Raw genomic sequence first — 17,960 nt, 5'->3', positions numbered from 1 at the left:
AGGGTTTTGCTTATGTTATGTAATATTTATATTGAGGAAACGCACCCCTGTCATTGGAAAACCTGTTCATATGCAGAGTTGAATCTGTCTCCCTCTGTTCATCATGAAACTCATGAGCTAAAGAGAGAGAGAGAGAGAGAGAGAGAGAGAGAGAGAGAGAGAGAGAGAGAGAGAGTGATAAAAGATAAATAAAACAAGAGGTTTCTAAATAGCAGAGAATATTCTGAACATATTGCTTTGTACTTGTTGTACATACATCAGAAACATTGCAAATCTTTTAGATTAGTTTAAGACTTTTTTACTCCATATGAATCATATAATGTTGTTTATGATGGACATTATATTCAAGATATTATGAAACAACTGTAATATCACACATCCAGATAAAGAGAATAACCTCAAAAACTGTCTCCTTTCATTCAAAAATTGGATTTTTACTTTCAGAAGAAAATGGAAGTGGTGCTTGCCCATGGAAAAACTGCTGATGCAAGAGCATTTCTATGTGGTTGCTAGGGTGTTTTAAGTGGCCACTTACTGGCTCAAGTAAAAAAAGCAGACCCCAAAGTCTACAATATGGAATTCTTTCGATACAGCCCTTGCTATGGCTCAGGTTCCTCCTTCAATGTAAGTCTATGTAATCTTTTCACCTGCTTTACAATTCACCACACAAAAATCTTATGTGTGAAATCTCACTTAGAAAAGTAATAGCACACCTCTCCTCAACAAGCCACAAAATTTGAGGTATCACCATGTCCATAGGACAAATGGTGTCTAATAGTTGTTGTTAGGCGCTTGTTCCAATCCCAAATGCAAGTCTGAGACATAGTAAGAGCGATGCTTGACTCACCTACTTTTTGTGGAGAGTGTGTGTGAGGGTGCGTGGGACTGCTGGAAACTGAACTGGTATGTTGAGGTGACAGCTCTGTTTTCTGAGGAACTGTTCCCTCTACAGATGATGTCAGAGAGGGACTATCTTCAAAACACTCCTGCTGAAATGGACAAGAGGAATTTCACATAATCACATAATTTCACAGTCACATAATCACTTATACAATCATATACTGTATAAACTCTAGACATGATCTTCATTGGCCCGGTTTGTCTGAGATCCAGCAGAAGATCAGATACTATGTTCTCATATGTGGAAAGTATTTGTAAAAAAAGGAAAATTGTTTTCAGAATGAGATTTATAACTGTCATGTTCACTGACAGTTGTTGAGTTCAGTGGCCATTTAACCAGGCTATATCAACCTATTCGTGGAACCTCTTTAGCCATGGTGGTCTACCAACTCTCACCAGGTTTACCAGGATGGTCTCCTTGGTTGATCTTGGCTATGCTAGTCCACCAGCTAGACCTGTACCAAACCAGCACTAAGATGCATAAACCACCCTGGACCAACATGGAAATTATAATTTAGATTGGCTCTTTTGAAAAATCCAGCTTGGTTTTCCATGTTTGCTAGATTGCCAAAGCCAGTCATTTATGGCCACTGGCTGGTCCAAACTGGTCCAAGCTGGTTTTGGTGGTGGATCAGGTAGTCCACTGGGTAGATCTCAGCCCCACCAGCTTGTAGGCCACCTGAGCAACCGTCCAAACCAGCTTGGACTATTTTGGTCCACCCAGTGACCATAAATGGTGGAAGAGCTCAGCCTGGACCAGAATAGAAATTCAGGTCTGACTTGGTATTTTCTCAGGACAAACAAAAAAATACTCATGAAATGTCAAAAAGTGTACCATAAAAATCTCCAAATGGTCATCCACTAGCTAGACCAGTACCAAACCAGCACTGAGCAGCATAAACTACCCTGAGCCAACATGGAAATCATTTGGGTTGGATCTTTTGAAAATTCCAGCTTGGATTCACATTCTTTATAGCTGGCTGAAGCCAATCACTTATGGACATTGACTGGTCCAAAATGGTCCAAGCTGGTTTAGGTGGTTGATCAGGTGGTCTACTGGATAGATCTCTGGCCCACCTGCTGGTAGACCACCTGAACAACCATCTAAACCACCTTGGACAATTTTAAATTAATGTTGCATTTATATATATATGAATGAAAAATAATGAAAGATTAAATGTGAATTTTGGGGGCCTGTGTAGCTCAGCGAGTATTATTGCGCACTACCACCCCAGGAGTCGCGAGTCAGAATCCAGGGTGTGCTGAGTGACTCCAACCAGGTCTCATAAGCAACCAAATTGGCCCGGTTGCTAGGGAGGGTAGAGTTACATGGGTTGACCTCCTCGTGGTCGTGATTAGTTGTTCTCGCTCTCAATGGGTGCGTGGTAAGTTCTGCGTGGATCGCGGAGAATAGCATGAGCGTCCATATGCTGGGAGTCTCCGCAGTGTCATGCACAACGAGCCACGTGATAAAATGCACAGATTGACGTTCTTAGAAGCGGAAGGCAACTGGGACTTGTCCTCCACCACCCGGATTGAGGTGAGTAACCATGCCAACACGAGGACCTACTATGCAGTGGGAATTGGGCATTCCAAATTGGTGAGAAAAGGGGATAAAAAATAAATAAATATATATATATGAATTTTGGACCAGCCAATGACCATAAATGTTGGAAGAGCTCAGCCTGGACCAGTATTGAAATTCATGCTAGGCTAAGATGGTTTTTCACAGGACAAAGAAGTAAATAAGTAAAAAGTCACATAGTACACCGGCAAAATCTCCAAAAGCATCAATGTCAAGCTAGACCTCAGGGACCTGGGACTAATTTGTCTGACAGCTTGTTTAAGTAATCCTTGATAAAGTGCACACTCGTGTTTTAGTGTGTGTGTTGAGTTTTTCCTACCTTGATGACAGATGTCGGCCTGCAGATAGGGCTGTGCACCTGTGCACTGGCAACCATGTTGGAAATTGTATTAAGGTGGCTCATCTGGTTTATTGCCATAGCAACTGAGGCAGGAGGAAGTCCAACAGGAAGCAGGGGATGCGGCACCATCATGAAGGGCAGGTCCAGTCCTGAGAGGGGAAGAAAGAGAGAAAAGAAGGAGATATTAAGCAGCGTGACAGCCTTAGTCACCATTCACTGTCATTGAATGGGAAAAAAAAATCCAATTCAAGTGAATGATGACTGAGAATGTCAGTCCTAACATACCGCCTAAAATCTCATTTTGTGTTCCACAAAAGAAAGAATGTCATACGGCTTTGGAACGACATGAGATTAGTGGGTGACTTGTTGCATTAATACTCACTGTTGGCCAGTAGATGGGTGTGTTGGAGAGAATTGAGCTGAGAGTTCTTCATGTTGTGCTGTGTTTTCTCTGAAACAAGTGATGGATGTTTCCCTTTCTCCCAGGACAAATCACTATGTCCTATATAAAAATATAAGTTAATAAGATGTTCAAAATAGAAGTCAAATATGAGTAAACGAGGGTGAGCAAAAAAATAATATATTTTTTTGTTATAATTTGAAAAACAATATTTTTTTTATCAACTGCTGTCTAACTTTATCTCTGTTGTCAATTGACAATGGCAACTAACAACTATATTGCACAAACACACTTAGACTACTGCACTAAATAACTTATCCCAAAAAAGTCAAACATTAAATAATATAGATGGACATAATATATAGCTACTTTTCAGAGACATAAAGAGATGCTTCCCAATACCTATCAGCCAAAATGTACTGAACATAATCTCTCATCATCATGAATGTGAGTGTCATTGTGAGCAGATGGTGTTCAGGTGACAGTTTGTGGCAAACTAATCAATGATAAGTTGGTCCCCTTAAAACTTTCATGTGCTCCAGCCAATAGGGTCTTCAGACTAGCCGATTAAAATAGCCTTATTATAAACAATAAACTTAACTCACTACAGCAAACCGCTACAGTAACATTACAACACCAAGGCACATCTTTACAGCATGGACCATTCACTATGACATGAACACGTACAATAGAATGCCATCTGTGCAATGATCTGCACGTCCATGGAAATCAAGACTGTTGAACACACACACACACACACACACACACACACACACACACACACACACACACACACACACACACACACACATCTTCTGGGACTGGAGTTCTAACGAAAGTGAGAGGGTGCTAATTCACAGTAATCAGATAGATAAAGATGGATGAGTCGAGGAAAAGCAGGAGCAATCAGAGACAACAAGAGCTGCAGCTGTTCTGTGAAACACAAACACATGTACACAAACACATGCACATGTTAAAATCTCCTGTGTCGAGTATTCAAATAGAAACAGCTTTCAGCTTTTAATGGATGTCTGTAATAGACTTATTTTGGATTACTGATTCTTTTGATGATAGGTCTACCTCTGATCTGTCAACGTGAAATAAATATTTATCCTATTTACATTCTTAATACACATTCCTGATCTTATTGTCCATGATTGAGAAAAATATTTTGTCTTTGTAATCGATTTACAAAATATACAAAGTCTCACCATACAATTTTATTCGTTTCACTTTGAAAAATGTCATATTGCGATGTGAAATGGGATGTAAATGCCATTTCATGTTTATTTTAAGACTTACGATCCACAATCAGGATGATAAAATGCCAGTTATCACAAGGTTTGAGATCATTTTTTTTTTTAATTACAAGAACCTTAAGGTTTGTATGACTTTTTAGTTCCGAAACATACAGTGCAACCAGTGTAGTCCGATTCCAGAAGAATTGAATTTTAAGAGCTGGTTCTTCTGAATCTACAGCACAAAACATACAGTGTGACTAGTGTAGTCCGATTTTTGAACAAATGTCTCTTATGAGCAAGTTCTTTTGAATCTATAACACAAAAGCTACAGTTTGACCAATGTAATCGGATTCCTGAACAAATGACTCTTAGAAGATTTTCTTTTGAATCTGCATGGTGAAACATACAGTGTGACCAGTGTAGTCCGAATTCCAAACTAATGGCTCTTATGAGCTGGTTCTTTTGAATCTGCAGTGTGACCAGTATAGTCTGATTCTCCAATGATTGATTCTTATAAGCCAGTTCTTTTGTATCTTCAGCATGACCAGTGTAGTCCTATTCCCAAACGAATGACTCTTATGAGCCGGTTCTTTTGAATCGGCAGCATGGCCAGTGTGGTCCGATTCCCAAACAAATGACTCTGATGAGTCAGTTCCACTGAATCTACACGACAGAAACATACTTCCTAGCGAATGCATTACTTTTATTAGGCCATTCTTTTTAAAGAATCAAAAACGTACTGAACCTCAAATTTCGTCAAATCAATCTCAAACAATGGCTAAATTGATCAGCATTTTTTTTTTCAGCCGAACTAGAGAACAAATGAACACAAACACATCCATAAAAAATGGTGTTTACTTAATAATTTGTAACTTAGTGATTAATAAACACCAGATGGTCAGCCTTTCAGACTGATTGATCAAGTGAGCAAGGTTACTGCCGCAATGCTTTATACATTTTGGAAGTCAACCAGAAGAGATTTGTATGTTTGACAAGAACACTTCTACATGTTAGGGTGAATTTACTCACACACACACACATAGACATTAACTTTTGCCTGTCTAATAAAAACAAAAATACAGATTTCAACAATGGCAGTCGTCAAAATTATAAAGGCGACTTCAAACAGAGAAGATGAGAGAGAATAAGAGTGGATGCGTGAAGACAAAAAATGCTGACCATATGCTCGCAGAGCAAGAGAGAGGTAAAGAGATAATATGTGCGTTACATTATACATGCCTTCCCTGCTAAACACATGCGGTCGTGAAAACAAGCACACATGCGCTAACATGCACCCGTACGTGCGCACACAGCACACATCTGTTTCTGTTAACTTGGCCAATCACCTGTGTGACAGCTTTCAGCCATCTTGTTAAATAATGCATGGAATTTTTCTTTCAACTTGTCAACGTAGGGGGAAAAAGTCTCTCTCGCCTCTCTTCTGATGTCATCCTTGATGCTGATTTTTCTTGACTACATTCCATCTTCTGATGAAGATCTTTTTTCTTCTCCCAAAATTCTCTCATCTGCTCATCCACAGATGTTCCCTCTAGGAACACTAGGCTGCTTTCCTCACAAATATGTGTGTGAGTGACCTTTCAAGTCAACATTATCTGTGTTCGTTTTAGCCAGAGTTTGTATGTGGCTGCTGCATTTGAAGACCAAACTTTATAAATTGATGCATGAAAATCAATTTAATCAAGCACGAGATTTGACTATTGGATTTTTTGTGCAATTTATGCTTTTATGCGCACACACACACACACACACACACACACACACACACACATACATACACACACATGTCGGTGAGGCTATCCTTATGAGGACTCTCCATAGACATAATGATTTTTATACAGTAGGAACTATAGATTCTATCCCCTAACCCTATCCCTACCCCTAAACCTCACAAAAAACTTTCTGCATTCTCAAAAAAACTGTTTTGTTTTTTAAGCAATTTGAACTATGGGGACATTAGAAATGTCCTCAGAAATCACATTTAAAGCATGATACCCTTGTAATTACCAGTTTGTAACTTAATGTCCTTATAAACCACCCAAACCCACCCACATACACACACAAACACACACACACACACACTCACACACACATGCATGCATGTACCCCTCGACCAAATGTCTTTTATCTCTGAGGCAGGTGTACAATTAACTATTCTCCTGTCTGTTGTTGGTCCTCTCTAAATGCACAGTCAGGCAGCAGTCATTAATGTCACCATTAGTCTCTGTAAACCAAGCACAGCCCTGTGACACGGGCCCCCTGAGCGAGCTCTATGATGGGGCTCATCTCACCCACAAGGCCCAGGTTATTATTGCAAGGCCATCTGTCTGGCACATCTACAGATTACACTTTAAACAAGCTGCCTTTATAGGAACACAAATAAAAGCACATGCAGACACACATACACAGGAAGTCTCATAACACATACAAATTAACACATGAGTGCACACACATACACACAACTCTTTAAACAAACACATAAAAAAACTGAAGAAATGGAAAGTGTGTGTGTACCTGTAGTAGAATTAAGCTCATCTGAATCGAATTCTGAGCCGTTGTGGTTCTTGTGTACATTCATCATCCTCTTAATCTTTTGGATCTTCAATGCTTCAGCCACCGCTGCTGTTGTCAGGCCTGCTACATACATGAACAATACAGCATAAACACAACAATACACACAAACAGTCATATTGGTTTTAGCCTTTAAATAACAACGGTTTGGAAAGGAAAATCCCCAAAAAGATCTCTTTACTATTTTAATTGTTTCTCCAAGACGCAATGAGATTGAGAGCAAGGGAGAAAAAAAATCTGTGATCTATTTCTTTCATGCATCACAAACTGCCCTCACTGAGAAAAATGATGTGTGGATTTACTTAAAATATATACGTAGCATATTTGCATCACACTTTTAATGTAATTCAACTTGGCAGCACAACTAGAAAACCTTAGATACACACAAATGCATCACTTCATACAACTTTATTTATTTCTAAATATATGGCACACAAATAAGATTTAGCAACTAATTGCAAGTTTATTCAAAATAACATTTATATCACTGTTTCTACTTAAATAACTTGACTAAAGAACATAATAACTAAGGAGTGCACATAAAGCTGCACTGCAGATATACACATTTACATGAGCAAGGAAAGATAACATGGATTTAACAGGATCCAAGTTAACTATTTATGGAAGACTAATCACCCTAATGGTGACACAAAACAGCTATTTTCAGTAACTACATCAATAAAACTAAAAATAGCTCAAATGTATATGAATTCTAAATAAAAACGAATTAAATGCCCACATAAGTTCTTTTTGACCAAACAAATTTGTTTTAATTATTCAAGCACAGGGACTTATGGGTATTACCCAGAACCTAAATTTTGTACTTGATTAAATTAGTAGTACTTCAAATCTTAATTGTATGCATTTGTAAGCTAAATAAATGCAAGGAACTCCTGATTCTTCATTTACTTTATACAACTCTCTAAGTTTACCTTAAAATGTATATTTTGTGTTGTACACATGAATGAAAATTAAGTAAATATACAAATATTATAAATATGTAAATTTCTGAGTAGAGCTATTTATGTTGTATATTATATATGTTGTGGTTGTCGAGCCAACACATTTATTTTTGTTTTTCAGTGTAAATAGTGAAATTGTATATTTTTTACTTTAAGGAGCTATTTCTACCTGATGACTTTCATTGACATTACCTAATGTATTCAGGTTGATTCAGTGACATTAAAAATAGTTGTTATTTAAATAAAGCCAATTCATTCAGATGTTACTGCATGTAGCACATTTTGTTACAATTTTAAATCAAAAGTCAACACTGTTTCAATTATTTTTTCTTAAATCTTAATAGTATGCATTTTTAATCAAAATAAGTTCAAGGAACTCAAAATTAGGCCAATTGTTTTTTTTTTTACAATATGTGTTCAGATTTGCCAAGACACCAAAGTCTGTGATCAAAAGTCATAGATATAGAATAGATAGAATAGATATTTCTACTAGATATACTGTAGATATAGATAGGAATTTCCAGATGAACTCATAATTTCTCATCAAATTCTTCCAAGAGTAAAAATGTTTTTTAACATTACTGAATGAATCTGAATAGGTTACAACAATCAAACTATAATAAGGGTTAGATCAGGTAGAAATTGCTCCTTAAGGTCACAATTGCAGTTTATTGTACCACTTTGTATGCACATTCATTTTAAAGCTCTATATACAGTATATCAACAATTCAGATCTCATTTGTTTCTATTTGAATAGGTCCTAAGGCATTTTAAGAGAAACATCATTGATCCTAAATTAGATCGTAACTGATAACTCTTTGAAAGAGCAACCTCTGAGCCACAACGTTTTACTCTGGTAAATGCAAAACAACAAATGGGCCTTACTTTTTGGTTTCATGCCCATCACACTCAAAATGCACCCCTAACAATCAAACAAAAAAACAACAAATTGCCCAGACATCAGGCTGCTAAGAGATGAAGCACATTAAAGTAAAAGTAACAGCAATAAATACCTTAGTTGATAGTGAATGAATGCTGTCATTAGCGCAATGGTTTGGTCAGGACAACAGGAGGGACAGAGTGAGATACGGGACCTGAATAAGCTCTTTGTTAGGTGGACTGCATTATTTATACAAACATATCATAGAAGCAGTCCAAGAAGTAGAAATCTGTCAGTCAATGCTTTTAATCTCCTTCCACAAACAACTAAATTAACCAGGCTAAGAGCTCTGTCCTTGGTTACCCTGGATATCATCAAAAAAAGGTAATTGATTGTTGACAGGCAGTCGATCAGCATTGAACCACTGACTGATGTTAAAATGGCAGCAAACTCCTTCTTTGTCTCTATGTTTAGCTCATGCATAAAACCAAATGCACTAAGGTGAATAAATACACAGTGGCCCCAAAACTATCTGAACTTCTGAGCCACACTTGGAGACCCCATTTAATCAATAGACAAGGCGAGCTATATTTCCTGTACTGATGTATTTCCTGTTGAAACAGGAAGTTGGGAAGGGACATAATGACATATTGCTTAAAATGTATGAATTACATTGTATATGTAACAAAATCATATAAATGCTGAATGGCTCCGATACAGTCACTAATATGCAGCTGTTACATGAGCATCTCTGTGGGCTTTTGGTAAAAAAAACAATCCTCAGAGACTTGAGTTGAGTTATGTAAGCTGTTTGACAAGAAGGAAACCACTTGTTCATGTGAGGTGAGATTGTCCTGAGGGGGAAATTCTATTCTTCTAGATCTAACGGCAAACCAGTAATGACAGCAAACACAAAGTCATACCTTTACACCAGTAGATTGAAGCCAAACTATCAGTGATTCATTTATCTGTTCCTCAGAATGTGGAACAACAATTTCAAACCAGTTTGACATTGTTTCTTGGTCTAAAGCACTATAAAAGTACCATAAAAGTAATCCACACAACTTGTGCGCTATATTCCAAGAAGAACAGACTGAAATGTAAGTCATTACTCATTTCAACTCTTCCCCTCCTCTATAGATCTCAAATCTCATTTGCACTTGCACACATTCAAACTTGCCTCTTCAAGCCACGTCGAATGCCAATAGTTCTCACTTCAGAATTTCGGTTGCTTTCTCACACAAAGCTATAAATATTTCTCATTCTATTGGCACCACCCCCTGCTGTCTGTCATCACCCCATTGTCATAAACAACTACAAAAATTTCAAAAACATGCCAACAAGGCCAGTTGTGTTACCATGGATTCACAGCAGCTGCAGATTTGGGAACATAAAAATAAGAATTATTTAATTTTTCAAACTGAGAGAAACAATATGATCAAGAATGAATAGTCTGGGAGGCATCAGTAAGAACTGGTAAAAAATAAAAACCTATGTGTGTGTGTATATATACACTCACCTAAAGGATTATTAGGAACACCATACTAATACTGTGTTTGACCCCCTTTCGCCTTCAGAACTGCCTTAAATCTACGTGGCATTGATTCAACAAGGTGCTGAAAGCATTCTTTAGAAATGTTGGCCCATATTGATAGGATAGCATCTTGCAGTTGATGGAGATTTGTGGGATGCACATCCAGGGCATGAAGCTCCCGTTCCACCACATCCCAAAGATGCTCTATTGGGTTGAGATCTGGTGACTGTAGGGGCCATTTTAGTACAGTGAACTCATTGTCATGTTCAAGAAACCAATTTGAAATGATTCGAGCTTTGTGACATGGTGCATTATCCTGCTGGAGTAGCCATCAGAGGATGGGTACATGGTGGCCATAAAGGGATGGACATGGTCAGAAACAATGCTCAGGTAGGCCATGGCATTTAAACGATGCCCAATTGGCACTAAGGGGCCTAAAGTGTGCCAAGAAAACATCCCCCACACCATTACACCACCACCACCAGCCTGCACAGTGGTAGCGAGGCATGATGGATCCATGTTCTCATTCTGTTTACGCCAAATTCTGACTCTACCATCTGAATGTCTCAACAGAAATCGAGACTCATCAGACCAGGCAACATTTTTCCAGTCTTCAACTGTCCAATTTTGGTGAGCTCTTGCAAATTGTAGCCTCTTTTTCCTATTTGTAGTGGAGATGAGTGGTACTCGGTGGGGTCTTCTGCTGTTGTAGCCCATCCGCCTCAAGGTTGTGCGTGTTGTGGCTTCACAAATGCTTTGCTGCATACCTCGGTTGTAACGAGTGGTTATTTCAGGCAAAGTTGCTCTTCTATCAGCTTGAATCAGTCGGCCCATTCTCCTCTGACCATTTTCGCCCACAGGACTGCCGTATACTGGATGTTTTTCCCTTTTCACACCATTCTTTGTAAACCCTAGAAATGGTTGTGCGTGAAAATCCCAGTAACTGAGCAGATTGTGAAATACTCAGACCGGCCCGTCTGGCACCAACAACCATGCTACGCTCAAAATTGCTTAAATCACCTTTCTTTCCCATTCTGACATTCAGTTTGGAGTTCAGGAGATTGTCTTGACCAGGACCACACCCCTAAATGCATTGAAGCAACTGCCATGTGATTGGTTGATTAGATAATTACATTAATGAGAAATTGAACAGGTGTTAATCCTTTAGGTGAGTGTATATCACTGTATATATGTAGTATATATATATATATATATATATATATATATATATATATATATATGGAGGACAAAACATGCAAAAATAATAAATAAATACATAAATAAATAAATTTAATAAGAAGAAAATAAATAAAGGAATACATGTCTTGATAAAACAAATATAATTAGTTTTTAATGAAAGTTATTCCTGAATTTATTTTTGTATTACTTTTTTTCCTTTATTTATTATTTTCTCTTTTTATTTTTATTCTTTAAAACTTTTTTTATTCTTTCATTTGTTTAGTTTTTTTTATTATTTATTTATGCATTCATTTATTTTTATATTTATTTATTCCCACATGTATTTATTTCTATATTTAAATATTCCCACATTTATTTATTTTTGTATTTATTCTTACATTTCTGTCTCTTGTATGATAATTATGTGGGCGGGTCCTGCTTACCATTGGCTTATTGTAGATTGAAGCGTGTGCTCGATTACTCTTGACTTGTTTTGATGTGACGTTACATATTGTGTAAACTATAGCTATTTGTGGGGCTAAAAACATAAGAGCTTAAGTCAATCCAAGATTTATTGGTTACACTACAATCACAAAATAAATGGGAGCTGTTTCTTCAACAAATCCACAAAATGAGCAAGTTTCATAAATTATGATTTATAATGATTTAACCTTATGCTTTTCTTTTTTTTTTCTGTGTATATAACTTCATATTTTGATGTCCGCAAATCCATAATATTGATTTCTGTTGTTATGATTGTTCATTGTAAAAGAGACAACCATGCTTCAATTTCCTGATCGTTTATGTATGTATGTATATATAAGTTCTGCAATAAAAAAAATAAAATAAAAAAAACTATAGCTGATGCTTCACATATATCTAGAGAGTTGTGTTTCATTTAGAGTAGAGGTGCTTATTGATGTTTCAGGAGAGCTGTATGCCGGTATGAATGTCGAAGCACATACTGGATTGTTAAACTCTCTGCAAAACGTTTCCCTGCATATTCAAAATCTGTGCGAGTCAGAGGTGCTAAGGTGGGACGTCCATCTGCTTCCGATTAACCAATGATGCACTGGAGCTACGCAAGGACCGCCTCCCTCATTTCCATGTTGCACACAGAAAAGTAAAAATAAAATGTATAAATAAATAAATATATATAGGAATATATAAATATGGAAATAAATATATGTGGGTATAAGTAAATCTAAAAAATAAATGAACGCATAAATAAAAAAAATATGCAAAATAAATGAATAAATAATTACAAGTTAAAAATAATAAAAATAAAGTTAAAAATAAATATAGAAAATAATAAAGGAATAAAGTCATACAATAATAAATTCAGGAATAAATTTAATTAAAAACGAATTATATTTGTTTTATCAAGACATTTATTCCTTTTTGTATTATTACATTTATTTATTTATCATTTATGCAGGTTTGGGCCTCCATATATATATATATATATATATATATATATATATATATATATATATATATATATATATACATACACACACACACTATTGTATTAATGTATTACAAATTTAAAATAAAAATCTATCAGTGAAAAGAATATATATATATATAATTTTCACTGATAGATTTTTATTTTTAACACATACTTACTGATGCCTCCAAGATTATCTCATTTACATATTTGGCAGATGCTTTTATACAAAGCAACTTACAGTGCACTTATTTCAGGGACATTCCCCCCAGAGCAACCTGGAGTTAAGTGCCTTGCTCAAGGACACGATGGTGGTGGCCATGGGGATGGAACCAGTGACCTTCTGATTAACAGCTATGTGCTTTAGCCCACTACGCCACCACCACACCATCACAGATCATTCTTACAATTTCGACAAAACCTTATCAATGTTAGCTTACTTTGATGAAAAGTTTCAATCAGAGAAGTTACAACAACAATGTTCAATGCATCAAATAAATTTAAATATTTAACTTTGGAAGGCATAAAACCTAATTTACCAGAACAACAAATGTAACATTTAGAGAGAACACAGCACTGGCCCTAAATCCTTACTGTTGAGCCTTGTCCAAAAGGAGAAAAAATGATAGACACAAATAAGAAAATTGTTAATATACAGTAAGAGTAAAGAGCTATAAATATTAATGTGGATAGTATAGTTCAGATTATTATGTCTTGTAAGAATTTGATGTGTTTCAGTTCATTATGAAATCTCTGACTTTTGATTGAACAGTTTGATGAGATCTCTTCTAAAACTCCAGAGGAGACACATTTATTATCTAAGAAGCACAAGTCTGCATTTGCTCTCCATTTAGTCTCATTGGTGTTCAAGTCTCCATTGTGTCTGCTGGTCTGTTGCATTTTACCATTAGGATGTAATCACTGTTTTGCTCAAATGATACCACCACTTTGTTTAACCCAACTGTCATAGCCTTAAACAATGACTGAGCACTTGGCAAATCAAAGCAAACTGCCCCACTCTAGTTCCTAATGAGTCCTGACATCTGGCACTTGGCGATGCCAAGACTCTAAGTGACATCTCCACGGTAACTACTCAAACATTGCAAAATATCACTGCACAGTCTAGCACATCTTCCATGGTGACCCCACAAATTTGTGTGCATGTGTATGTGTGTGTGTGCGTGTGTGTTTTGTTAATAATACACACACACAAACGTCCTGATAAAATAAAAAAAAACTGCGTAGGGAACATTTGAAAAGTGGCACATTAAGGTAATGGCCCTTGAAAAGTAATGATTATCTCCCCAAAATTAGCTTTGTCTTTTTCCCTGCACTTTATATTCAATTCCGTTATGCAGTGACATTTCCCTCTTTAAAAAATAATGGTTTGATCATTCTGACATCATATTAATGGAGTGACATAATTTAAAATTTTTGACCACTTGGTTCAAACAGTGGCAAGTTTTCCTTTCAGTATTAGTCTTTCATTATGTTTAAACTAATATCAGCCTTGTCAAGCTCAACAGTTCCTCTTAATTATAATGATCCATTTCATTTCTTAAGAAAAAAATGCTTTTGCCGCAAAGCACAAGAATGTAGATTGTAAATGATGTGGTGTGGCGCAATGCCATTAGCTAAACATTTAGACACTGATCTTCAACCCTGTAACATCCCACCCCAAACATTGTGAAAAAAAATAAATCCACTTAATGAGGAGGTATTTGCGATTGGCTTGATTGCACTTGGTATCAAAAAGAAAATAAGTGGCATCGCCCATTCCTATAAAAGCTATTTTTTGCAAGGCTGTAACCACATATTTAGGATTGGAAAACCCATCTTTGTAAAATCTGATTATTGGGGGACACTTTCCCCTACAGTATCACAAGGTCTATGGTAGCTATTGAAAGTTTAGCAGTAATAATTTCAAATTAAATGATAAAAAGAGACTAAACAGAATTGAACCCTCAGGTATGAAGGCTACACACTTGATTCGCTCATAAGTATTTGGGCAGATTTCAGCACATTTCCAGCATCAACCCATCCCAATGTGATACAGTAGAGTTGAGAAGAGAGGACGGGGGGATGTGAGTGTGCTTTTGGGCAGTGTGAGGATGAGGGAAATAGAGAGGGATGAACAGATGGATGAGTGATCCCGCTGGGGTGTGTCATTCATCACTGTCATCCGTAAAAGACTGAAAGAATGAAAGATGAGCAGGAGGACAGCAGAGGAGGGAGTGATTTAAGCATATACTTTTCATATGTTTGAAGGGCGCTGTGAGTAAATCAAACCTCACCTGAATTTACTTATCAGTTAAGGTTGTTAAAAAGGAGACGGTGTGTGTGTGTGTGTATGGTGGTTTTACCTGTGGGTGACAGCAGGGCTGGTGACATTAGGCTGTTTGCTCTATGGTGGAGAACTCTGGGGCCTTCCTGCACACTGGCCACATAGGAGCGCTTAGGTGGGCGTCCAGGACGTGAGCTGTGAAGGGTGTGAGCACACATAAGTACTGCATTCATCTTAAAAAGGAATAGTTTAGAATCAGAATCGGAATGAGCTTTATTGCCATTTGTTCTTGCGTACAAAAGGACTTTTTTTCCGATAAGTGTACACAGAACATTACAGTGAGACACAGAATATAAAACAAGGAAAAAGTATAAATATAATACAAATAGTAGGACATATAATGGCGTTTGTACATGTGCAAGTGGCAATGTATGTGCAAGGTAGGGGTGTTCACAGTTATTGAATTAAATATGTGAATTTCCATATGTACTGTACATGAGATATGGGGAGTCCTGAAGCAGTTTAATTGTTCTTGTGGAAAATGGACTGAGGGTAAAAACTGTTCTTGTGCCTGGATGTCCAGGTGCTCAGTGATCTGTAGTGCCAGCCAGAGGGCAACGGTTCAAAGAGGGAGTGGGCAGGGTGTGTGGGGTCCAGAGTGATTCTACCTGCCCATTTCCTCACTCTGGAGACGTACAGGTCTTGGAAGGTGGGCAGGGGGACACCAATAATCCTCTCAGCAGTCCTGACTGTCTGTTGAAGTTTCCTTCTGTCTGATTTGTTGGCTGAACCAAACCAGACAGTTATAAACATTATAATAAAATAATGACATTTCTTTCATCATTTACTCAACCTTTCGTTGTTCCAAACCTGTTTCTTTCATCCATGAAAGATCCAGAATGTTAGTTTCTGGCACCATTCACTTTCATTGTATGAAAAAATTAAAATAAATGAATGGTGACTAAGGGCTAATGAGTAACATCTGTTGGGTTCCAAGGAAGAAAGTCAGTCATACAGGTTTGACACATTATGTGGGTGATTGGATAGTGACATCATTTTTATTTTTTGGTGAACTATCCTTTTAAAAGAACAAGAGGGACAGAGGTTGGACTTCTAATGAGTAAACTGTCAAATAGTCTCCTAAAGGGGTACATTTGCATCTCCCAATCGTTTCCAATTGCAGCTTTAATGTCAACATGAAACAGTCTTTGTAACCCATTTTACTTCCATAAAGTGACGTATTTCTGAGTCAAACAGAACATTCAACAAGAAAAAATGTAGGGCAAGAATTGATTGATTGAGAAAAGTGGGCATTCCATTCCATAATATAGCGCAAACCGCCAACTTCATCAGCCGTTTTAGTTCAAGAAGTATTCTCATGAATTTTTCCATAGGGATTTCATTAAATCCTTCATAAAACATTTCTAAGCCATGAACAAAAAGAACCAGCTCCAATGTGTATAAAAACATACCCCCCTTGTAAAACCACCATCACCCTTACCATCCCCTTTAGATCAGTTGTGTCATGTATTACTTAGAAAAATATTTTATTTTCTACCTTTGTTGAATAACAGATTTTAAATAACAGCGATTAGCTGATCATAATTAGAGGTTGACGTGTGTGGTTGCCAGATTTCAAGAGGTGAAATCACCCAATCAGATATTACACTTACACCATTTGGAAATATTCTGCCAGTGTGGAAGTGGCGTGCACAGACCTCTGCAGGGACAGAGGACAAAGGATAAAAAAAGGGCACTGATGGTTCCACAAATTTTCTCTATAGTGGAACTATAGATATAAAGATAGAACTCTTTATAAGCATTATTAATATCAATGGCCAAGGAAAAAATTTCACCACCTGCAGATATCACTAAGGGAATGGTAGAAAAAGACTCTCTGTTTTATATATCTAGCCAAAAGCTTCCCTGCCTTGTCTTGCCCTGAATAACCAAAACTCCACTTTCCGCAACAAAATAGTATTATATCTGTATTTCAATTCTCTGAGGCCATCAGGCCTTCAGCTCTGCCTCGGCACTTTTAATATTCCCTTCCAATTCCACGATTTTTCGTGCTTTGGATTTTTTGCTTTGGATTATTGTATGATCCGACCCCTAAGAACCGCCTTAAGTGCCTCCCAAGTCTAGGGAGGGGACAGTTTCTCCAGTATCAACAAATACAATTATTAAATCAAAGATTAATATAACCAATAACCCATTACACCCTTCTCAGTTAATGGAATAATGAAAATCACTCATTTCAAAAAAATTATCTCCAAACTTTATAAACCATTTTTTTTAAGTACCTTGGTGTACTATGACAGTATCATAAAATATGAATGTAATCATTCCGCACCATGGTATTACCCTGGTAACGGCACATTGTCTTTTTTTCTTTCTTTTTTTTACAGGGCTCTAAACTTTTTCTTGTCTCATCGTTCTTTTCACTTCTCACCTCACTGTACCCTAATTTTATAATTTGATCTCTGCTGCTTCCATTCTGACCTCATCATCATGGTTTTGAATGGGTAGCCCACATGTCCAAAAATGGTAATACCATGGTATTTTTTAAAAAGTGATTAGACTACTAGTTTAAACAAAAAACAAACTGGCTTTGCC

At 37.0% G+C, this 17,960-nt stretch overlaps 1 protein-coding gene across 3 annotated transcripts in view; it reads right to left on the bottom strand.

The window, feature by feature from the left end:
* The window catches only part of LOC127652143 (dachshund homolog 2-like), a 56,022-nt gene that overhangs the window by 11,255 nt on the left and 26,807 nt on the right, over positions 1-17,960 (bottom strand). Inside the window, exons 2-7 of one of the 3 annotated variants that reach the window (XM_052138203.1) lie at positions 15,424-15,539; positions 6,999-7,121; positions 3,208-3,327; positions 2,805-2,974; positions 848-989; positions 46-117 (exon numbers count right to left, since the gene is read on the bottom strand). In XM_052138203.1, the coding sequence (XP_051994163.1) occupies positions 46-117; positions 848-989; positions 2,805-2,974; positions 3,208-3,327; positions 6,999-7,121; positions 15,424-15,539 (743 nt within the window). The remainder of the gene's footprint in view (positions 1-45; positions 118-847; positions 990-2,804; positions 2,975-3,207; positions 3,328-6,998; positions 7,122-15,423; positions 15,540-17,960) is intronic. The other 2 variants (XM_052138205.1, XM_052138204.1) reach the window with 2 other exon arrangements.

Source organism: Xyrauchen texanus, chromosome 11, assembly GCF_025860055.1.
Source record: "Xyrauchen texanus isolate HMW12.3.18 chromosome 11, RBS_HiC_50CHRs, whole genome shotgun sequence".
Taxonomy (NCBI): Eukaryota; Metazoa; Chordata; class Actinopteri; order Cypriniformes; family Catostomidae; genus Xyrauchen; species Xyrauchen texanus.
This window is presented reverse-complemented; position numbering and strand designations above follow the sequence as displayed.